At 49.5% G+C, this 24,295-nt stretch overlaps 2 protein-coding genes across 2 annotated transcripts in view; one reads left to right on the forward strand and one right to left on the reverse strand.

Annotated features, from left to right (window-relative positions):
• The first annotated feature begins 4,623 nt into the window (after positions 1–4,623).
• On the forward strand, positions 4,624–24,287 carry wdr6 (WD repeat domain 6). Its single transcript, XM_086002068.1, has 6 exons — positions 4,624–4,897; positions 10,833–13,326; positions 14,972–15,073; positions 16,411–16,527; positions 19,101–19,219; positions 21,565–24,287. Exons 1-6 carry the CDS (start codon positions 4,825–4,827, stop codon positions 22,497–22,499), a joined length of 3,840 nt encoding a protein of 1,279 aa, XP_085858194.1. The 5' UTR covers positions 4,624–4,824; the 3' UTR covers positions 22,500–24,287.
• The window catches only part of dalrd3 (DALR anticodon binding domain containing 3), an 89,357-nt gene continuing 87,461 nt past the window's right edge, over positions 22,400–24,295 (reverse strand). The window contains exon 13 of the mRNA XM_086002070.1: positions 22,400–22,490. Coding sequence (XP_085858196.1) covers positions 22,467–22,490 — 24 coding nt within the window. The 3' untranslated portion in view covers positions 22,400–22,466. The remainder of the gene's footprint in view (positions 22,491–24,295) is intronic.

Below are 24,295 nucleotides of genomic sequence, written 5' to 3' on the forward strand. Positions count from 1 at the left end.
CTCTATCTCGGTCCCTCATAATTTTATACACCTCAATTAAATCTTACCTCAGCCTCCTCTGTTCCAAAGAAAACAACCCCAGCCTGTCCAATCTTTCCTCATAGCTAAAATTCCCCAGCCCAGGCAACATCCTCGTAAATCTCCTCTGCACCCCCTCTAGTGCAATCACATCCTTCCTGTAATGTGGTGACCAGAACTGCACGCAGTACGCTCGCTGCGGCCTAACTAGTGTTTTATACAGTTCAAGCATAACCTCCCTGCTCTTATATTCTCTGCCTCGGCTAATAAAGGAAAATATCCCGTATGCCTTCTTAACCACCTTATCTACCTGTCCTGCTACCTTCAGGGATCTGTGGACATGCACTTAAAGCTCCCTCTGATCTTCTGCACTTCTCAGTGTTCTACCATTTATAGTGTATTCCCCTGCCTTGTTAGCCCTCCCCAAATGCATTACCTCACACTTCTCCAGATTGAATTCCATTTGCCACTGTTCTACCCACCTGACCAGTCATAGAAACATAGAAACATAGAGATAGGAACAGGAGTAGGCCATTCGGCCCTTCGAGCCTGCTCCGCCATTCAATGAGATCATGGCTGATCTTCATCTGAGATCTTAGCTGATCTTACCAGTTCAGTACCCCGTCCCCGCCTTTTCTCCGTAACCCTTAATCCCCTTAGCCTTCAGAAATATATCCAATTCTCTCTTGAAAATATTTATTGAATTAGCCTTCACAGCCCTCTGTGGCAGGGAATTCCACAGGCTCACCACTCTTTGAGTGAAGAAATTCTTCCTCATCTCTGTTTTAAATGATTTGCCCGCTATTTTTAGACTGTGGCCCCTGGTTCTGTGCTCCCCTGCCATTGGAAACATTCTCTCTGAATTCAGCCTGTCCAGGCCTGCCATAATTTTATATGTTTCGATGAGATCCCCTCTCAATCTTCTAAACTCCAGTGAGTACAAGCCCAAACTATTCAATCTCTCCTCGTAGGTCATTCCCGCCATTCCAGGTATCAGCCTGGTGAATCGCCGCTGCACTCTTTCCATGGCAAGAACATCCTTCCGCAGATGGGGCGACCAAAACTGTACACAATACTCCAGATGCGGTCTCACCAGCACCTTGTACAGCTGTAGTAAGGTATCCCTATTCCTATACTCGAACCCCCTTGATATGAAGGCCAACATACCATTTGCCTTCTTAATCGCCTGTTGCACCTGCATGCTCTCCTTCAGTGACTGGTGCACAAGAACACCCAGGTCCCTCTGCACTTCCCCATCTCCCAATCTATTGCCATTTAGATAATAATCTACCCTCCTGTTTTTACCCCCAAAGTGGATAACCTCGCATTTATCCACATTATAGTGCATCTGCCACGTATCCGCCCATTCCCCCAACCTGTCCAAATCGCACTGTAGCCTCCTGACATCCTCATCAGAGCCCACCCCTCCTCCTAGTTTAGTGTCGTCAGCGAATTTGGAAATATTGCATCCAATTCCCTGATCCAGATCATTTATATATATTGTGAACAGCTGGGGTCCCAGGACAGATCCTTGCGGCACCCCGCTGGTCACTGCCTGCCACTCCGAAAACGAGCCGTTTATTCCAACTCTCTGTTTTCTATCCGCCAGCCAGTTCTCTATCCACGTTAATACTTTGCCCCCAATCCCATGAGCCTTAATTTTGCATGATAATCTTTTGTGTGGAACCTTATCGAAGGCTTTCTGGAAGTCAAGGTACACCACATCCACTGGCTCTCCCCCATCTATTTTACCAGTTACTTCCTCAAAAAATTCCAGCAGATTAGTCAAACACGATTTACCCTTTGTAAATCCATGTTGACTCTGTCCGATCCTTTCCCCATTTGTCAAGTGCTCCGCTATTTTATCCTTAATAATGGACTCTAGCATTTTGCCCACAACCGATGTAAGGCTTACTGGTCTATAATTCCCTGCTTTCTCTCTACCCCCCTTTTTAAATATTGGGGTAACATTAGCTACCCTCCAATCCACGGGTACTGTTCCCGAGTCAATGGAGTTCCGGAAGATGATCCTTAGAGCATCTGCTATCTCCAGGGCCACCTCCTTAAGTACCCTAGGATGTAGTTTATCAGGCCCCGGGGATTTGTCGGCCTTCAGTCCCCTCAACTTACCCAACACCATATCCCTAGAGATACTAATTTCTGTCAGCTCCTCCCTCTCATTAGTCCCTATGTTTGCCGATATTCCTGGGAGGTTATTTGTGTCCTCCTTTGTGAATACAGAACCAAAGTATGAGTTTAATTGGTCTGCCATTTCCTTATTCTCCATTATATATTCTCCCGAATCGGACTGCAAGGGACCGACTTGGGATTTTACCAGTCTTTTCCTCCTGATATACCGATAAAAGCTTTTGCAGTCTGTCTTTATGTTTGCTGCAAGTTTACTTTCGTATTCTATTTTCCCCTTCCTGATTAATCCCTTTGTCCTCTTTTGCTGTATCCTGTACTGCCCCCAATCTTCCGGTCTGGTGCTTTTTTTTGCCAGTTGATATGCCCTTTTTTTTTGATTTTATGCTGTCCCTAATTTCCCTCGTTATCCACGGTTGAGCCACCTTTTTAGGTTTATTTTTATGCCAAACCGGTATAAACATGTTCTGGAATTCTTCCATTCTATCTTTGAATGCTTGCCATTGTCTATCCACTGTCAATCCCCCCAGAAACACCACCCAATCAATCTTACCCAATTCCCGTCTCATACCCTCGTAATTCCCTTTCTTTAAGTTCTGGACCTTAGTCTCTGATTCAATTTCCTCACTCTCCATCTCGACTGAGAGCTCGATCATATTATGATCGCTCTGACCCAAGGGGCCTCGTACAAGAAGATTGTTGATAAGTCCCTTCTCATTGCACAATACCCAGTCTAAAATGGCCTGATCTCGAGTCGGCTCCTCGACATATTGGTCCAGATAACCGTCCCGAAAACATTCCAGGAATTCCTCCTCCTCAGAATTTTTACTAATTTGGGTAGTCCAATCAATATGTAAATTAAAGTCACCCATGATGACAGCTGTGCTCTTATCGCATGCTTCTCTAATTTCCCTTTTTATGCCTTCCCTCACCTCCATATTACTATTTGGAGGCCTATATATCACACCCACTAACGTTTTCCTCCCCTTGCTATTTCTCATTTCTACCCATACAGATTCCGTTTCATCCGAGTTAATATCCTTCCTTTCCATTGCATTAATCCCCTCCTTTACCAGCAATGCTACCCCACCTCCCCTACCTTTTTGCCATTGATATCTTCCTGCAGTCTGCAGCTTTCTTCTTCATTATCAACCACACAGCCAATTTCTGTATCATCTGCAAACTTCTTAATCATACTTCCTACATTCAAGTCCATGGGTCAATTGAAAATGTCAAAACTGAGTTGGATAGATTTTTGTTAGGCAAGGAAGGGTATTAAGGGCAATGGAACTAAGGTGGGCAACTGGAATTAAGATACAGATCCGCCATGGTCTAACTGAAGGGTGGAACAGCCTACTCCTGTTCCTGTGTTCCCTGTGATTATCTCAAACTGGTAAACATCTCACCGACCAGTGGAAGCCATCAATCAAATTGTGCGACTGTTGCATTAAATAAAAGCCACAATACAAATGACAAATGGGTGATTCCCGTCTCCTCCCTCCCCTCTCCTGGGATGAAAACAAGCTCTCCAGTTTGATATAATAGCAAAATACTGCGGATGCTGGAAATCTGAAATAACAACAGAAAATGCTGGAAATACTCAGCAGGCCAGGCAGCATCCGTGGAGAGAGAAACAGAGTTAACGTTTCAGGTCTGGGACCCTTCATCAGAACTGGAAAAAGCTGGAAATGTAACAGATATTAAGCAGGTGCAGAGACGGGGGGGGGGGCGGGGGTTTAGGAGGGGAGGAAGAAATTGAAAGAACATACTGTGAAAATGTTGCAAAAGGGAATGGCAAAATCATACTGCATGAAAAATGGGGGCAGGGATTATTATCTGAAATTGTTGAACTCAATGTTGAGTCCGGCAGACTGTAAAGTTCAACAATTTCAGATAATAATCCCTGTCCCCATTTTTCATGCAGTATGATTTTGCCATTCCCATTTGCAACATTTGCACAGCAAGTTCTTTCAATTCCTTCCTCCCCCCCTGTCTCTGCACCTGCTTAATATGTTACATCTCCAGCTTTTTCCAGTTCTGATGAAGGGTTTCGACCTGAAACGTTGACTCTGTTTCTCTCTCCACGGATGCTGCCTGGCCTGCTGAGTGTTTCCAGCATTTTCTGTTGTCTCTCCAGTTTGATGTTCAGATTTGTGTCCTTCTGAGCAGTAAAGCTGGCGGCTCTCGATGCTCCAAAGCTGATGGTTGCTGATCTGGAACCCTTTGCAATTTAACCAAAAAAAAACCGAAGTGGTTGGATTCTGAAGCTAAGCCTGGGAACGAGGGAGTTACACTTGGCAATTCACTGTCCTGCCCCCCTTTTTTTGCAGCTGTTTTTTTTTGTGGTCGATTTCCTCTGTGGAGCTGTAACTTCTTCTTGAATTGTAAAAAAAAACGTGGCAACGTTGTAGCAACGAAACAACCAATCGTCCTCAGCTTTACTTGGCAGCAAGTCTCTTCCGGCTGCGATTTCAGTATCGCGCTGTGTGACTGGTGTGAAATCTACAGCCAGGCAGAGTAATACACACGGGGGAGGCTTGTGACAAACAAGCTGGGAACACAGGGGAGCAAGACTGCAGCAAACCACATATCCAGATTAATATAAACATATTAAATCCGATAGCTGCAACTGAGAATTCGCAGCAAGCAATTAGCTGGAAGATGCACTGTGAGTCTGTGTCACTGCTCTCGCCCATCACAGCCTTGCAGTTTGTGGGAGACTTTCTCCTTTCAGGTAACTTTCAATTATTCTGTATTTTTAAATGGTATTTTAGTTGAGTTAGTGGGCTAACCTCATCCATCTCATTCAGTACATACACTCTGCAAAGGCTTTAAGGGAGCACCACTTCCATTAAAAGTGTTTGTCAAATGTAGTGATAGGTTGGCACATTGTGAAATGAGCATCCTGCTGAACAATTACACGCTTTAAGTTCTGTTATTAGGTGTCAGCCGGTGGCTCAGTGGGCAGCGCTCATCGTCTCTGAGTCACAGATGTTGTGGGTTCATAGTCCCACTCCAGGGACTTGAGCACAAAATCCAGGCTGATATTCCCAGTGCAGTACTGAGGGAGCGCTGCACTGTCGGAGGTGCCGTCTTTCGGATGAGATATTAAACCGAGGCCCCATCTGCTCGCTCAGGTGGATGTAAAATATCCTGCGGCACTATTTCGAAGAAGAGCAGGGAATTCTTCCCAGTGTCCTGGACAATATTTATACCTCAGCCAACATCACCAAAAAACAGAGTATCTGGTCATTTACCTCATTGCTGTTTGTGGGAGCTTGCTGTGCACAAATATTACAACACTTCAAAAATACTTCATTGGCTGTAAAGTGCTTTGGGATGTTCGGTGGTCGTGAAAGGTGCTATAGAAATGCAATTTAAAAAAAATTCTATCTCCATCCGCAGGGATAAAGTCACCATGAGGATTGGCTCTCTGGGAGGTACTAAACCATGTCCCTGGAACCACAGCAGGTATTGGCACCCTCAGGAGAGGAGAGGAGAGCAGAGGAGGGAGAAAAAATAACGGGTGGGCTGGGGGTTGAGGGGAATGACAATAGGAAGCCTCTTCTAAAATATCATAGCAATAAAATAAAATATTGACGTGGTCTCTGCTTCAATTGCTAAGAACTGAAGATTTGGGCTGTTTCACTTTGAACAGAAGAGATTGAGGGGTGATTTGAAAGAGGCGTTTAAAATTATGAAGGGATGGTTTGGAATAGATCGAAACAGACTGTTTCCAGTGGTCAAGGGGTCTAGAACGAGGGGACACAGATATAAGATTAAATGTAATAGATTTAGGACAGAGGGCAGAAAGAAACTTTTTTACACAGAGGCTGTGGAATACACTACTGGAGTTAGTGATTGAAGTAGAGACTGTCAATATTTAAGAATCGGTTAGATAGGGGGTTGAAGAAAAGGACATGGAACAGAATTGGCTTAGTGGCAGGAGGCAGAGGGTGATGGTCGAAGGTTGTTTTTGTGACTGGAAGCCTGTGTCTAGTGGTGTACCACAGGGTTCGGTGCTGGGTCCTTTGCTGTTTGTAGTGTACATTAATGATTTAGATATGAATGTAGGAGGTATGATCAGTAAGTTTGCAGATGACACAAGAATTGGTGGAGTGGTAAATAGCGAGGAGGGAAGCCTCAGGCTACAGGATGATATAGACGGGTTGGTCAGATGGGCAGAACAGTGGCAAATGGAATTTAACCCTGAAAAGTGTGAGGTGATGCATTTTGGGAGGACTAACAAGCAAGGGAATACACAATGAATGGTAGGACCCTAGGAAGGACAGAGGATCAGAGGGACCTTGGTGTGCATGTACATAGATCCCTGAAGGCAGCAGGACAGGTAGATAAGGTGGTTAAAAAGGCATATGGGATACTTGCCTTCATTAACCGAGGCATAGAATATAAGAGCAGGGAGGTTAAGATGGAGCTGTACAAAATGCTAGTTAGGCCACAGCTGGAATACTGTGTGCAGTTCTGGAAGGATGTGATTGCATTAGAGAGGGTGCAGAGGAGATTCACCAGGATGTTACCTGGGCTGGAGCGTTTCAGCTATGAAGAGAGACTGGACAGGCTGGGGTTGTTTTCCTTAGAGCAGAGAAGGCTGAGGGGAGACCCGATTGAGGTGTACAAAATTATGAGGGGCATAGATAGGGTAGATAGAAAGGAACTTTTCCCCTTAGTAGAGGGGTCAATAACCAGGGGGCATAGTTTCAAGGTAAGGGGCGGGAGGTTTAGAGGGGGTTTGAGGAAAAACTTTTTCACTCAGAGGGTGGTTGGAATCTGTAACTCACTGCCTGAAAGGGTGGTAGAGGCAGGAACCCTCACAACATTCAAGAAGCATTTAGATGAGCACTTGAAACGCCATAGCATACAAGGCTACGGACCAAGTGCTGGAAAATGGCCGAAGGTCTCAAATACCAGGGACCAGTGAGTAGAAAGAAAGGCTTGCATTTCTATAGCGCCTTTCACGATCTCGGGACGTCCCAAAGCGCTTTACAGCCAATGAAGTACTTTTTGAAGTGTAGCCAAATCTAGTGGGAGGATAGAGGATTGGGAAAACTTTAAAAGACAGCAAAAAATAACAAAAAGATTGATTAAGAAAGGGAAGATAGATTATGAAAGTAAATTAGCAAAAAGTATAAAAACAGATAGTAAGAGTTTTTATAGTTATATAAAAAGAAAAAGGGTGGCTAAAGTAAATGTTGGTCCCTTAGAGGATGAGACCGGGAAATTAATGGTGGGAAATATGGAGATGGCAAAAACACTGAATGAATATTTTGTGGTGTGGAGATGCCGGAGTTGGACTGGGGTGGACAAATGTAAGAAGTCACACAACACCAGGTTATAGTCCAACAGCTTTATTTGAAATCACAAGCTTTCGGAGCGCTGCTCCTTCTTCAGGTGAAGTGGAGAAATGCATAAAGACACAGCTTATATAGTCAGAGAATCATGTCAGATGTTTACAGGTAACCTTTCCAACTGCCATTTATCACACCTCGGCAGAGAGATAATCACAGCAGTCAAAGGTGTGAATGGTGTCCAAACAGGTCAGTCAGGGAAACATTACATCAAAGAACAATGATTTTTTGTTTTTCATACAGACCCCAGCATCTGCAATATTTGACCCCTTGTGACCCCACCTCATTGTTCTTTGATGTAATGTTTCCCTGACTGACCTGTTTGGACACCATTCACACCTTTAACTGCTGCGATTATCTCTCTGCCGAGGTGTGATAAATGGCAGTTGGAAAGGTTACCTGTAAACATCTGACATGATTCTCTTACTATATAAGCTGTGTCTTTATGCATTTCTCCACTTCACCTGAAGAAGGAGCAGCGCTCCGAAAGCTTGTGATTTCAAATAAAGCTGTTGGACTATAACCTGGTGTTGTGTGACTTCTTACATTTGAATATTTTGTATCAGTCTTTACAGTAGAAGACACTAAGAATATCCCAACACGGGACAAACAGGGGGCTATAGGGGGGGAGGAGCTAAACACGATCAAAATCACTAAGGAAGTGGTACTCGGTAAAATAATGGGACTCAAGGCAGATAAATCACCTGGACCTGATGGCTTACATCCTAGGGTCTTGAGGGAAGTGGCGGTAGGGATTGTGGATGCATTGGTAATAATTTTCCAAAACTCCCTGGACTCGGCAAAGGTCCCGGCAGACTGGAAAACTGCTAATGTAACACCCTTATTTAAAAAGGGCAGTAGACAGAAGGCTGGAAACTATAGACCGGTTAGTCTAACATCTGTGGTAGGTAAAATTTTGGAGTCCATTATTAAGGAGACAGTAACAGGACATTTGGATAATCATAATTTAATAGGACAAAGTCAGCATGGTTTTATGAAGGGGAAGTAATGTTTGACAAATTTGCTGGAGTTCTTTGAGGAAGTAACGTATAGGGTGGATAAAGGGGAACCAGTGGACGTAGTGTATTTAGACTTCCAAAAGGCATTTGACAAGGTGCCACACAAAAGATTATTGCTTAAGATAAAAAATCACTTGATTGGGGGTAATATTCTGGCATGGATAGAGGATTGGCTATCTAACAGAAGGCAGAGAGTTGGGATAAATGGTTCATTCTCAGACTGGCAATCAGTAACTAGTGGTGTTCCGTAGGGGTCAGTGCTGGGTCCCCAACTCTTTACAATCTATATTAACGATTTGGAGGAGGGGACCGAGTGTAACATATCAAAGTTTGCAGATGATACTAAGATGGGAGGGAAAGTAGTGAGTGAGGAGGACATAAAAAACCTGCAAGGGGACATCGACAGGCTAAGTAAGTGGGCAGAGATTTGGCAGATGGAATACAATACTGGAAAGTGTGAGGTTATGCACTTTGGCAGGAAAAATCGTAGAGCAAGTTATTATCTTAATGGCAAGAAACTGGAAAGTACTGAAGTACAAAGGGATCTGGGGGTCCTGGTGCACGAAACTCAAAAGGTTAGTATGCAGGTGCAGCAAGTGATTAAGAAGGCCAATGGAATGTTGGCTTTCATTGCTAGGGGGATAGAATATAAAAATAGGGAGGTATTGCTTCAGTTGTACAAGGTATTGGTGAGGCCGCACCTGGAATACTGCGTACAGTTTTGGTGTCCATACTTAAGAAAGGACATACTTGCTCTCGAGTCAGTACAAAGAAGGTTCACTCGGTTAATCCCGGGGATGAGGGGATGGACATATGAGGAGAGGTTGAGTAGATTGGGACTCTACTCATTGGAGTTCAGAAGAATGAGAGGCGATCTTATTGAAACATATAAGATTGTGAAGGGGTCGGATCGGGTGGATGCGGGGAAGATGTTCCCGATGATGGGTGAAACTAGAACTAGGGGGCATAGTCTTAGAATAAGGGGCTGCTCTTTCAAAACTGAGATGAGGAGGAACTACTTCACTCAGAGGGTGGTAGGTCCATGGAATATGCTGCCCCAAAAAGCTGTAGAAGCTACATCATTACATAAATTTAAAACAGAAATAGACAGTTTCCTAGAAGTAAAGGGAATTAAGGGTTACGGGGAGCGGGCAGGAATTTGGACATGAGTCTAGGTTCGGATCGGTCACGGCCCTGTGGGTAGCGGAGCGGGCCCAGGGGCCGTGTAGCCTGATCCTGCTCCTATTTCGTGTGTCTAATTCTGTTAGATTCAGGAGATGGTTCTGTGATAGTGGATTGGCGGTTAGGATCAGATCAGCCATGATCTTATTGAATGGCGGAGCAGGCTCGAGGGGCCGATTGGCCTACTCCTGCTCCTATTTCTTATGTTCTTATGTCACTGTTGTAATGCAAGAAATGCGGCAGCCAATTTGCGCACAGCAAGCTCCCACGAACAGCAATGCGATAATGACCAGATCATCTGTTTGAGTGATGTTATTTGAGGGATAAATATTTGCCAGGACACCGGGGTGAACTACTCGTAATTCAAGCCTCACACTGTGTGGTTGACTGTTAATGTCCTCTGATGTGACCTAGCAAGTCACTTAGTTGGAAACATTTGCTACAGAGGGCAGTTTATCATCACTTTCTCAGGGCAACTAGGGGTGGGCACTGGTGAGGGCGGTACCACCCAGCTGGACAACAGAGGAGAGGCGTTGGAGGAAGATGGTGCGGTCAACCGTGTCAAAGGCTGCAGACAGGTCGAGAAGGATAAGGAGGGATAGTTTACCATGGCAGTGAGATAGGATTTCATTTGTGACTTTGATCAGGCCGTTTAAGTGCTGTGGGGAGGGGCAGAAACCCGATTGGAGAGGTTCAGACATGGAGTTGTGGGCAAGGTGGGCATGGATTTGGGAGGTGACAACACGTTCAAGGACTTTGGAGAGAAAAGGGAGGTTGGAGATGGGGCGGTAGTTTGCAAGGACAGAGGAGCAGTTGAGGCGAATCGCATAGATGAATTTAAGGGAAGCTAGATAAGCACATGAGGGAGAAAGGAATGGAAGGTTATGCTGATAAGGTGAGATGAAGAAGGGGTGGGAGGAAACTCGTGTGGAGCACAATCACCAGCACAGCCCAGTTGGGCCGAATGGCCTGTTTCTGTGCTGTACATTCTGTGTAACTCTATTCAATGGCGGCCTTGCCTGTGTTCCCCACATCCTGAGAACAAGTAAAAGAGAAACAGAAATCTGTAACAGCTTTTTTAAATTTCTCTCTCCGTTGATAGGTGAAGGAGCCAGTGTAAACCTTTACACCTTGAATTCTACAAATGGCTACGACAGGAAACTTTCCCGCAGCGTGCTTCGAAACTACTGCGTTCATGGAATCAAACCTTGCTGGTCCGCACACGCACAAAATAAGGCCCCCCTGTTGGCAGTGTTTGGAGGGAAGGGCCTGATCGTGCTTGAGCTTAATACCTGCGCCAAAGAACCAAAGCTGCAGGAGATGGGCCAGCTCCATGAACTGCACGACTGGATTTGGGACCTTCAGTGGCTGCAGGGTGACTGTGAATCTGCCATGTACTTTGGCCTGGCTCTTGGGCACAACTCTGTGGTCCTATGTGACTACAAGACAGGGCGGACCTTGTGTGAGGTTCACTGCGATGTGAAATGCATCCTATATTCGGCTTGTTTTGTTGGTCACAGTTGGGCTGAACTCGTGTTGATTTCTGGAACCGTCTTCAACCAACTCGTCCTCTGGCGAATGGAGGGTCCAACCAATGAGGACGGCAGGGTGCAAACAGAAAGACGCATTAGTGGACACAGTGGGGTCATCTTTAGCATTAATTACATGGAGGAGAATGGTATTCTTGCCTCGGCCTCGGACGATAGAAGCATAAGGCTGTGGAAAGTTGGGAACTTGCGCCACGATCTGAAGGGTGGTGATGGCGGGGCAGATTCAGTACAGTGTCTTCTACAGTTATACGGACACCAGTCTAGGGTTTGGTCAGTGCGGCTCCTGCAGGACCACATTATTAGTGTCGGAGAAGATTCTGCATGCATTGTGTGGAGCTATAATGGAGACATCATCAACAGCTTTAGAGGACACAAAGGGAGGAGCGTGAGAGCATTGGCAGTCAATGAAGACAAGGGATGGGTGGTCACCGGAGGCGCAGATTCAGGCATCAGGTTATGGAAGATTCGGGAGAAACCAGAAGACATGACCATCACTCAACTCAAATTTGGTGAGACTGGGAAAATGGGGACACCGAAAGCTTTGACGTTGGTCGACCCAGCTCTTCTAGTGGTCATGACTGACACTGGGAGCATCTACAGCTATTGCCTGGTCGCTGGTAAATGGAAACTCATCCTGGAAGACCCAAGCTACCAGTCGTACAGCTTGTTAGCGGTCACGAGGCTACTCGACAGCAGTGTGGTGTGTGCTGTCGGGAACATCAAAGGCCGCGTTAAAATATTCCCGCTTTCCAATCCCGGAGAGCGGTTGGAGGACCAAGTGCACCAAGGAAAGGTCCACAGCCTAGGCTGGGCCTCCCGAGAAGGGCAGAGCCCAGACAAGTGCGACCTTTTCTCCTCGGGCGCCGACGGCGTCATGATCTGGCAGGAGGTTTCCTGCGAGGCAGACCACGCGGTCTCGGCGGTAGAGAAGTGCCGCTACCTCCTCCCGTTGTGCAAGCACAGGTGGCACACAAGCGTGGCCTTCCTGCCGAAGCTCCACCTTTTGGTTTGCGGCGATCGGCGTGGCTCCTTGTTGCTCTACTCGTGCGCTGGGAGAGACCAGGCTGAACGGCAAAGGCCCAGCGCGGTAAGTGCGGGCCCGGCGGGCTCAGAAAATACAGATGGCAACCCAGCCAAAGAGTTTCCAGAGGGGAGACTCCCGCGTGGTCCAACCGGAACCGCTGGCCAATTCGAGTGCCGAGAGCCGGTTTCTGCACTGTCGGGACTGCATGGGAAGTTGGGGGTGACGTCCGTTCTGTTCCACGATGGTTTTGTATACAGCACCGGGCGGGATGGCTCCTACCGTCAGCTTAAGGTAGAAGATGGGGGACTAAAACTACTGAGGAGCCAGCGAGCCTGTAAAGGGATGGACTGGGTCGAGCGGCTTCTCACCACACCTGAAGGCAACCTCCTCGTCCTTGGCTTCCACTCCACCAACTTTGTCCTGTGGAACGCGAAGACCAACGAGAAGGTGCTTTGCGTCCCCTGCGGCGGAGGCCATAGATCGTGGAGTTACAGTGGCTCTCCAACCAATGAGCTCTTCACTTACATCAAGTCAGGCGACATCTTCGTCTGTCAAAGGAACTCGCCAGACAGCTCTCGGACCATCATCAAAGAGTGCATGCATGGGCGCGAGCTTACGTGTGTGAGGTTGGTCAAAAGGCTTGAAGCGTCAACTGATGGGCCCATAAGCATCCTGGCTACAAGCAGCGAGGACACAACAGTGAATATTTTAGCTGTTTACGAAAGCTCGGGCCACGTGTCCAAGCTGACGACGATTGGTGACCACATCTCCAGCGTAAGGACCATGGCTGTCACCAGGAGCGGTCGACCTGAGAGCGGGGACGATTGCTGTGTCTCCTCGGCCGTGTTATTCTCGGCCGGCGGCCGGGCTGAGCTGGAATGTTGCCGCCTCCTGATTGAACATGGCGACGTCAACACTCCCGTGAGCTGTCGGGTGGAGCATCTGGTCTCTCACAGGTTGGCTGAAGACTGGGAGCGGATGAGAAACAGGCACAGAATGCTAAAGATGGACCCTGAGACGAGGTATCGTTCTTATTTTGTCTCCCTCTTATCCTGAGGTACAGTTCCATGGAGCCCCAGAGCCCCCCTCCCGCCCCCTCACCCCGGCAACCCTCTGGTACCTCCTGAAAGTGCCAATACTTAGTGCATGGGCCAAGAGAGGGAATTTCAAGTGCGGCAGATTGGCTGGTGTCAGCCGTGGCTCAGTGGGCAGCACTCTCGCCTCTGAGTCAGAAGGTTGTGGGTTCAAGTCCCGCTGCAGAGACTTGAGCACAAAATCTAGGCTGACACTCCAGTGCAGTGCTGAGGGAGTGCTGCACTGTCAGAGGTGCCGTCTTTCGGATGTGACGCTAAACCGAGGCCCCCGTCAGGTGGATGTAAAAGATCCCACGGCACTATTCGAACCCGAGTGTGCGAGCCAATATTTATCCCTCAACCAACATCACTACATTACAATATTCAAAAGGGTCGACCGCTTCATTGGCCACACGTCCCATAGAAACATAGAAGATAGGAGCAGGAGTAGGCCATTCGGCCCCTCGAGCCTGTTCCGCCATTCAATGACATCATGGCTGATCATCCAAACTCAGTACCTTGTCCCAGCCTTCTCCCCATATCCCTTGATCCCTTTAGCCTTAAGAAATATAGGTCCTGAGGTCATGAAAGGCGCTATATAAATATACAAGGTTGATTCCTGGGATGGATGGGTTGTCTTATGAGGAAAGGTTGAGCAGGTTGGGCCTATACTCATTGGAGTTTAGAAGAATGAGAGGGGATCTTATTGAAACATAAGATTCTGAGGGGGTTGGACAAGATAAATGCAGAGAGGATGTTTCCCCTCATGGGGGAATCTAGAACGAAGGGGGCACAGTCTCAGAATAAAGGGGTCGCCCATTTAAGACGGCGATGAGGAATTTCTTCTCTGAGGGTCGTGAATCTTTGGAATTCTTTACCCCAGAGAGCTGTGGAGGCGGAGTCATTGAATATATTCAAGGCTGAGATTGACAAATTTTTGAGCAACAGGGGAGTCAAGGGTTATTGGGAACGGGCAGGAAAGTGGAGTTGAGGCCAAAATTGGATCAGCAATGATCTCATTAAATGGCGGAGCAGGCTCGAGGGGCCGAATGGCGGAGCAGGCTCGAGGGGCCGAATGGCAGAGCAGGCTCGAGTGGCCGAATGGCGGAGCAGGCTCGAGGGGCCGTATGGCGGAGCAGGCTCGAGGGGCCGAATGGCGGAGCAGGCTCGAGTGGCCGAATGGCGGAGCAGGCTCGAGGGGCCGTATGGCGGAGCAGGCTCGAGGGGCCGTATGGCGGAGCAGGCTCGAGGGGCCGTATGGCGGAGCAGGCTCGAGGGGCCGTATGGCGGAGCAGGCTCGAGGGGCCGTATGGCGGAGCAGGCTCGAGGGGCCGTATGGCGGAGCAGGCTCGAGGGGCCGAATGGCCTGCTCCTGCTCCTATTTCTTATGCTGTTATAAATGCAAGTACTTTCTTTGCACTGCCACCAGCACAGACTGATATGGGTGGAGACTCGGGAGCAGCTCAGACACTCGATCTTTGAGCAGCAGAAAGGGTTTGAGGAAGTGAGCCCGATCTCGCCTCATTTCGGGAGCTAATTGATTGTGGGTTGTTTTGCCATTCTGTGACCTTTGCTCTCTCTCTCTCTCGTTAAGGTACATGTCCATTGTGGTGGTGGATGATGGGATGGATTCTGGAGCAGATTCCGGCTCCTCCCGGCATTTGCTGGCTGCAGCTTGCAGCGATGGGGCCGTGAGGTGAGCAATCAGTTAGACCCTACACCTACTTACCTACTGTACTTACTTAAATTCTTCCCCCCCCCCCCCTCCGTCTCCCCACAAAGACTCGGTAAGGTCAGGAGCCACACAGACCAGGGATCTCCCAGAAAACAAAACAGAAAATGCTGGGAACACTCAGCGGGTCAGTCAGTATCTGTGGAGAGAGAAACAGGCAAGTTAACGTTTCAGATGTAGCCCCTTTGTCAGAACGAGAATTCCATAGGCTTGGTCCCTGGCCGGCACTGTTAGCTGCTCTCAGCCAGCATTAGAAGCACTGCAGTTAGTATCATCGAATCACAGCACGGAAGGAAGCCATTCAGCCCATCGTGCCTGTGCCAGCTCTTTGAAAGAGCGATCCAATTAGTCCCACTCACCCTGCTCTTTCCCTATAGCCCTGCAAATTTTTCCTTTTCAAGTATATGTGTTTTTTTAAATTTTCGTTCCTGGGATGTGGACGTTGCTGGCAAAGCCGGCATTTATTGCCCATCCCTAATTGCCCTTGAGAAGGTGGTGGTGAGCCGCCTTCTTGAACCACTGCAGTCCGTGTGGTGAAGGTACTCCCACAGTGCTGTTAGGGAAGGAGTTCCAGGATTTTGACCCAGCGACGATGAAGGAACGGCGATATATTTCCAAGTCAGGATGGTGTGTGACGTGGAGGGGAACTTGGAGGTGGTGGTGTTCCCATGCGCCCGTTGCCCTTGTCCTTCTAAGTGGAAGAGGTCGTGGTTTGGGAGGTGCTGCCGAAGAAGCCTTGGCGAGTTGCTGCAGTGCATCTTGTAGGTGGTACACACTGCAGCCACGGTGCGCCGGTGGTGGAGGGAGTGAATGTTTAAGGTGGTGGATGGGGTGCCAATCAAGCAGGCTACTTTGTCCTGGATGGTGTCGAGCTTCTTGCGTGTCGTTGGAGCTGCACTCATCCAGGCAAGTCGTATTCCTCTTTGAAAGTCACTATTGAATCTGCTTCCACCGCCCTTTCAGGCAGCGTGTTCCAGATCGCAACAACTCGCTGCGTAAAAACAGTTTCTCCTCATCTCCCCACCTGATTCTTTTGGCCTCAGTGTTCCTGGGTCAGGAAGGAGAAAATCATTCACTGTCTCCTGATCGCTACCCAGTGATTCCAGCTGGGAAGTGAGTGTGTGGATAGCGAACTCGGATGTGCACCCTTCCAAAGTCTAATAGCCCGCCAGCACTCACTGCCATGGCCCGCCACTAGCCGATGTCTGTATTAAAGATGTACGCTCGATTGCAGTCACGTGCCATGTTGTATTGCCAAGCCGTCGCAGTCTTTCACTTGTGGAACTGTCTTTGCTGTGCAGACTCTTTCTAGTCGACGAGTGTCAGAAGAAGATCCTGCTCCTCGCTGAATCTTTCTACCATCAGAGGTGCGTGCTGAAGCTGGAGACCTTCACGTACCAGCCGGCCATCAGGTGGCGGTAAGTGCATGAGCAGAGGGCGGTAGGGTGCTGACCAGCGACATGTTTTGAGTAGGGGCTGGCGATGAGGCATTGGGGCCTCCTGATCACCACTGTGTTTCAAACAGTGTTGCTGCATCTTGATCCTCGTGTTCAAATCCCTCCATGGCCTCGCCTCTCCCTTGGAGCGCAACCCAGATCCCTTTGTTACCTCTAGACTCGACTATTCCAACGCTCTCCTGACCAGCCTCCCATCTTAGACCCTCCATAAACCTGAGCTCATCCAAAACTCCGCTGCTCATACTCTAACTCGCACCAAGTCCCGTTCACCCATCTCCCCTGTGCTCGCTGACCTACATTGGCTCCCGGTCCAGCAACACTTCAATTTTCAAATTCTATCCTTGTTTTCAAATCCTTCCATGGCCTCGCCCCTCCCTATCTCTGTAACCTCCTCCAGCCTTACAACCCTCCGAGATCTCTGCGCTCCTCCAATTCTGTCCTGTGGAGTATCCCCGATTTCCTTCACACTTCCATTGGAGCCCGTACTTTCTGTTGCCCGGGCCCTAAGCTCTGGAATTCCCTCCTTAATCCTCTCCGCCTCTCTACCTCTCTTTCCTCCTTTAAGACGCTCCTTAACACCTACCTCTTTGACCAACCACCTGTCCTAATATCTCCTTATGTGGCTCGGTGTCAAATTTTGTCTGAAGCACCCTGGGATGTTTTACCACATTAAAGGTGCTAAGTTCAGTTATTATCCTAAAAGCTCCAAACTTCCTTCCGTGCACAGTGAAAAGGAAACAGAAACGGTAATAAAACAGCACCGTCAGCCTCTGGGGGTAAGACAGGCTAGTGTTTCCGGCGGTGTCCTAGCAACAGAACTGAAGGTTGGAAAAGGCGGCACTGCTCCCCTTGCTCCAACATCTCAATTCCCAGATCCCCATCCTTTCCGAATCGCTCCAGGTCTCACTCTGCAGTACATAAGAACATGAGGTAGGAGCAGGAGTCGGTCATTCGGCCCCTCGAGCCTGCTCCGCCATTCAATAAGATCATGGCTGATCTGATCTTGGCCTCAACTCTGCTTCCCTGCCCGCTCCCCATAACCCTGAACTCCCTTATCGTTCAAAAATCTGTCTATCAGTATCTCTGCAGCCCCATCCTGCCCTCTGCTCCAGTTCACACTCTTCTCTTGGGCGATCTCAACCCAGTGTGTGGTGGCCATGGATCACAGCACAAGCCTACTCGGGATCTGGGGGATAGCTGGTGTGGGAACACTGGGCACTTGTGAGTACTTTTCTGAGATTCAGTGTCCCTTTAATTCGTTTAAAAAAAAAAGAAAGACTTCAATTTATATAGCGCCTTTCACCACCTCTGGACGTCCCAAAGCGATTTACAGCCAATGAAGTACTTTTGAAGTGTAGTCACTGTTGTGATGTAGGAAACGCGGCAGCCAATTTGGGCACAGCAAGCTCCCACAAATAGCAATGTGATAATGACCAGATAATTTTTTTTATTGATGTTGGTTGAGGGATAAATATCGGCCAGGACACCAGGGATAACTCCCCTGCTCTTCTTCGAAATAGTGCCATGGGATCTTTTACATCCACCTGAGAGAGCAGATGGGGCCTCAGTTTAGCGTCTCATCTGAAAGACAGCACCTCCGACAGTGCAGCACTCCCTCAGCACTGCAGTGGAGTTTAGTTCATTAAGGTTTATTCTCTCTGCCTTTGTGTAAATGTGTATGGGGATGTTTCTCGCTATGTCTCTTTCTGTCCTTGTGATTGTGTCTCTGACTGTGTCTCTGTGACTGCATGTCTGTGTGTCTGTTTTTTCTCTCTTTTGCTCTGTCTCTCTTCTGCTGTCTTTCTTTATGCCACTCAGAATCAGCCAGTGGCTCAGTTAGCAGCACCCGCACCTCTGAGTCAGAGGGTCATGGGTCAAGTCCCACTCCAGAGACTTGAGCACATAAAGCTAGGCTGACACTTCAGTACAGTGCTGAGGGAGTGCTGCACTGTCGGAGGTGCCGTCTTTCAGATGAGACGTTAACCCGAGGCCCCGTCTGCTCTCTCAGGTGGATGTAAAAGTTCCCATGGCACTATTTTGAAGAAGAGCAGTGGGAAGTTCTCCCCGATGTCCTGGGCCAATATTTATCCTTCAATCAACATCAGTGAAACAGATTATCTGGTCATTATCACATTGCTGTTTGTGGGAGCTTGCTGTGCACAAATTGGCTGCCGCATTTCCCACATTACAACAGTGACAACACTTCAAAAAGTACTTCATTGGCAGTAAAGCGCTTTGGGACGTCTGGTGGTCGTGAAAGGCGCTATAGAAATGCGAATCTTTCTCTTTTTTCTTGCGCTCGCTCCCTGTCTCTCTCTCTCTCTCTCTCCACTGTCTCTTTCCCTCTCTCTGTCTATTATATCTCAGAGGACACCCAGAGCCTGATCCTCACTCACACTGACACAAATGGGAGTTTTAACTCTTTTTAAGCGAAGTAATCGTTTCATTGACGGACAAAGAAATTCTAAAGACAGAAATATTGCTGTTTCACTTTTTAAAGTTACAGATAACAAAATGTCTTTCACTCCTGGCAGGAGAGTGTTTCTATGCAGTGCAGCCACAGATGGAAGGATTGCATTTTGGGATATCTCACGAACCATTGAGAGGGCCAAGATGGCAAATATTCTCCCGGAGAGAGCCCATCGACCCTGGGGTACGTACCGCACAGCTCCCTAAAACCGCACCCCATTGGCTCAGTGACACGCCAGGCTGGCAGTGCTACACCAATCCTGGGGTACGTACCGCACAGCTCCCTAAAACCGCACCCCATTGGCTCAGTGACCCGCCAGCCCGGCAGTGCTACACCAATCCTGGGAGTACCTACCGCACAGCTCCCTAAAACCGCACCCCATTGGCTCAGTGACACGCCAGGCTGGCAGTGCTACACCAATCCTGGGGTACGTACCGCACAGCTCCCTAAAACCGCACCCCATTGGCTCAGTGACCCGCCAGCCCGGCAGTGCTACACCAATCCTGGGCGTACGTACCGCACAGCTCCCTAAAACCGCACCCCATTGGCTCAGTGGCCCGCCAGCCCAGCAGTGCTACACCAATCCTGGGAGTACGTACCGCACAGCTCCCTAAAACCGCACCCCATTGGCTCAGTGACCCGCCAGCCCGGCAGTGCTACACCAATCCTGGGGTACGTACCGCACAGCTCCCTAAAACCGCACCCCATTGGCTCAGTGACCCGCCAGCCCGGCAGTGCTACACCAATCCTGGGAGTACGTACCGCACAGCTCCCTAAAACCGCACCCCATTGGCTCAGTGGCCCGCCAGCCAGCAGTGCTACACCAATCCTGGGGTACGTACCGCACAGCTCCCTAAAACCGCACCCCATTGGCTCAGTGACACGCCAGCCCGGCAGTGCTACACCAATCCTGGGGTACGTACCGCACAGCTCCCTAAAACCGCACCCCATTGGCTCAGTGACCCGCCAGCCCGGCAGTGCTACACCAATCCTGGGCGTACGTACCGCACAGCTCCCTAAAACCGCACCCCATTGGCTCAGTGGCCCGCCAGCCCAGCAGTGCTACACCAATCCTGGGAGTACGTACCGCACAGCTCCCTAAAACCGCACCCCATTGGCTCAGTGACCCGCCAGCCCGGCAGTGCTACACCAATCCTGGGGTACGTACCGCACAGCTCCCTAAAACCGCACCCCATTGGCTCAGTGACCCGCCAGCCCGGCAGTGCTACACCAATCCTGGGAGTACGTACCGCACAGCTCCCTAAAACCGCACCCCATTGGCTCAGTGGCCCGCCAGCCAGCAGTGCTACACCAATCCTGGGGTACGTACCGCACAGCTCCCTAAAACCGCACCCCATTGGCTCAGTGACACGCCAGCCCGGCAGTGCTACACCAATCCTGGGGTACGTACCGCACAGCTCCCTAAAACCGCACCCCATTGGCTCAGTGACCCGCCAGGCCGGCAGTGCTACACCAATCCTGGGAGTACGCACCGCACTGCTGAGTAAAACTGCACCCCATTGGCTCAGTGACCCGGCAGTGCTACACCAATCCTGGGAGTACCTACCGCACAGCTGAGTAAAACCGCACCCCATTGGCTCAGTGACACGCCAGCATTGCAGTGTTACACTCGCTGTGTGAAAATTGAAGTGCAGTTTTGAAATTTCGAGCACTTGTTCCCCTCTCTCTTCCTATCCCTTGTCCCACCCTCATAGACCTGCTTTAGGGGGATTAGGGGTCGGCGGGTGGGGGGGGGGATGGAGGAACGGGGTGGGGGAGCAGTTTGGAGTAAGTGGTTTGCTGTTGCTGGGATCCGCCCTGAACATGTTACTTTCACTGTCTCCGGGATTTGTTTTAATGCAAATACATTCTCGGGCAGCAAATTCTGCTGCAGGCGACATGGGCAAAACATCTCCCCGGTGTCCTGGCCCAATACTTATCCCTCAGCCAACATCACTGAAACAGATTATCTGGTCATTATCACGTTGATGTTTCTGGGAGCTTGCTGTGCACAAATTGGCTGCTGCATTTCCTACATTACAACAGTGACTACACTTCAAAAAGTACTTCATTGGCTGTAAAGCACTTTGGGACGTCCTGAGGTTGTGAAAGGCGCTATAGAAATGCAAGTTTTCTTTCCCAAAGTGGTGAAATTTGACCTAAGCAGGGGGGGGGGGGGGGAGGGGATGTAAAACCGGCAGAATTGCTTTTGCCGCCTGTTTAAAGACACATCTGATATTCAGTTCCATTGAATATCGGGCGGGATGCATAATGGCGGTGGACCCGACTCCGCTTGCTCTACGTCCCCCGCCCAAGTTTTAGAATTTCTACCCCCCACAATCTTTCAGAAGAGTGAGCATGGGAGTGAGCGAGTGCGGGGAGCAGAGAGTGCGGGGGCGAGCGCAGGAGCAGAGAGCGCGGGAGTGAGTGTGTGTGTGTGAGCAGAGCACAGGTGAACGTCATAGTCCACAACCGGTTGCAGTTGGCGGGCAATGTGCTGACACGAAGTCTTCTTGTGTTTCTCACAGAGCTGGGAGTTCCCCGTCTGGTGTTAAAGGCCCATCAGTGTGGAGTGAACGGGCTGCACCTCCGAGCCCTGGACTGTGGACGCTACCTCTTGGCCAGCGGCGGAGATGACAACGCCATTCGCATCTGGGTGATTTCCGTGCAGGCGGCGGGAGGCGATGACGGCGCGGGCGACACGGAGGGAGACGGGAGCTCGGGTGCTCGATGTACGAGCACTGGCCTGGACTCCGCGGGAGACGAGAGCTCGGGCGTTCGATGTACGAGCGCTGGCGTGGACTCCGCGGGAGACGGGAGCTCGGGTGTTCGATGTACGAATGCTGGCTTGGACTCCACGGGAGACGAGAGCTCGGGTGTTCGATGTACGAGCGCTGGCGTGGACTCCGCGGGAGACAGGAGCTCGGGCGTTCGATGTACGAGAGTTGGCGTGGACTCCGCGGGAGACAGGAGCTCGGACGTTCGATGTACAAACGCTGGCGTGGACTCCGCGGGAGACGAGAGCTCGGGTGTTCGATGTACGAGTGCTGGCTTGGACTCCGCGGGAGATGGGAGCTCGGGTATTCCGGGGTCCAAAGCGGACTGCCAGGACGCAGACGATGGCGCCGGGGTTTCCGTGCGGGCGGCGAAGGGGCCTTGCATAGACAGCGCTCACGCCGCGCACGTGACTGGGCTGAGGATCCTGAGCCCGAGGCTGCTGGCGTCGGTCTCCATCGACCAGCGACTGACGCACTGGCGGCTGAGCGACCGCGGCCTGCACTTGCTGCGCAGTACCTGCTGCCAGGTGGCGGACATTGCGGAGCTGGAGAGCTGGGAGGGAACTGGGACTCGCCTCTTCGCCGTGTGCGGGCACGGGCTGCAGATCCTCAAGAGTCAGCAGATGGAACGTGACCACCTCTTGATGCAGAATTCAAACACTACGGATTCTGGAAATCTGAAATAAAACCAGAAAATTCTGTAAACACTGAGGTCAGGCAGCATCCGTGGGGAGAGAAACAGAGTCAACGTTTCAGGCCGATGATCTTTCATCAGAACTGGAAGAAGTTAGAGATTTAACAGTTTGAAAGCAACATAATTGATTGCTCAATTATAAATCACGGTGCGTGTGCCAGTTGGTCAATCATTACACAGTATTTACAGCACAGAAACAGGCCATTCGGCCCAATGTGTCCGTGTCGGTGTTTATGCTCAACACCAGCCTCCTCCCCCGCCTACTTCATCTAACCCCGTCACCATAATCCTTCTATTCCTTTCTCCCTCATTTGTTTATCTAGCTTCCCCTTAAATACTATTCGCCTCAACCACTCCCTGTGGTAGCGAGTTCCACATTCTCACCACTCTCTGGGTAAAGAGGTTTCTCTTGAATTCCTTATTGGATTTATTAGTGACTATCTTCTATTTATGGCTCCTAGCTTTGGTTCCCCCCCACAAGTGGAAACATCTTCTCTACATCTACCCTATCAAACCCTTTCATAATCTTAAAGACCTCAATCAGGTCACCCCTCAGCCTTCTCTTTTCTAGAGAAAAGAGCCCCAGCCTGTTCAATCTTTCCTGATACGTGTAATCTCTCAGTTCTGGTATCATCCTTGTAAATCTACTTTCCCGCCCGATCCCCATATCCCTTGATTGCTCTAGAGTCCAAAAATCTATCTATCTCAGCCTTGAATATACTCAACGATTCAGCATTCACAGCCCTCTGGGGCAAAGAGTTCCAAAGGTTCACAACCCCCAGAGTGAAGAAATTCCATCTCATCCCAGTCTTAAATGGCCGACCCCTTATCCTGAGACTATGCCCCCTAGTTCTAGACTCTCCAGCCAGGGGAAACAATCTCTCAGCATCTACCCTGTCAACCCCCCTCTGATGTGCGGATGCGGACTTGGGTGTGAGTACGATGCCTTCTGTGTCCGAATAGCCTGTCAGCACTCAGCTGCCCGTGGCGCACGTGTAGAATGGCCACGGTGCAAGGCACCACAAGATGGTTGGCGCCCATAGGACCCGTACGCCAACAGGAGTCATCAGATTCAGGAAAGGAGGGATTAGCAAGCAGTTGGACTGTTTCTGCGTCATATCTGCCACTGCAGGGAGTGGAGTGTGTTACATGCAGGGTAATATATTGTCACACACAGGAGAACCACAGTCTGTGGGTGCAGTTTAATTTTGGGTTGCTTCTGATGTTATGAAACCTCTCGACCTTTGCCGCTGTGTTGTATGATATTACCTGAGGCACCTGATTTAATTCTAACCCCACCGTAATCTATCCAGGACTTTTATTTATCTTAAGTGGGAGGAGTGGCCCATTCCGGACTGAAACTCGAGACATCCGTTCTGGGAACCTCACTCGGCTTGACTCCCCTTCCCTTCCCTTCAATTCCACCCACGGCAAAATTCCAACCGGGAGGAGAAGGTAGATCAGCGGCAGCTCGCCATCTGGCAAGGATAATAAATCCAACCAACAATGCCACTTGTACAGAAACTACCACTCACTTCCGTATTGATCTAACCGAGCCTCAGCGACCAAGCCGCATCGCTCTCGATGCACAACACATGCCTTCTGCCTTCAGCCAACAGAGCTATGGCTCTGGGCCACAATATCAAATCCACGCCCAGGCTTTTGGAGAGGCTGAGGCCTTCAATTAAAAACACAAGAAACAATTCAATGGATAAATTTAATAGCTTTAATGTGAAGTTTTTAAAAGAAATAAAAATGTTGTATTTTGTTTAAAATCTAATTTTGGGA

This window comes from Somniosus microcephalus, chromosome 11 (assembly GCF_052327205.1).
Source record: "Somniosus microcephalus isolate GS21.2 chromosome 11, FLI_Smic_1.0, whole genome shotgun sequence".
Classification (NCBI taxonomy): domain Eukaryota; kingdom Metazoa; phylum Chordata; class Chondrichthyes; order Squaliformes; family Somniosidae; genus Somniosus; species Somniosus microcephalus.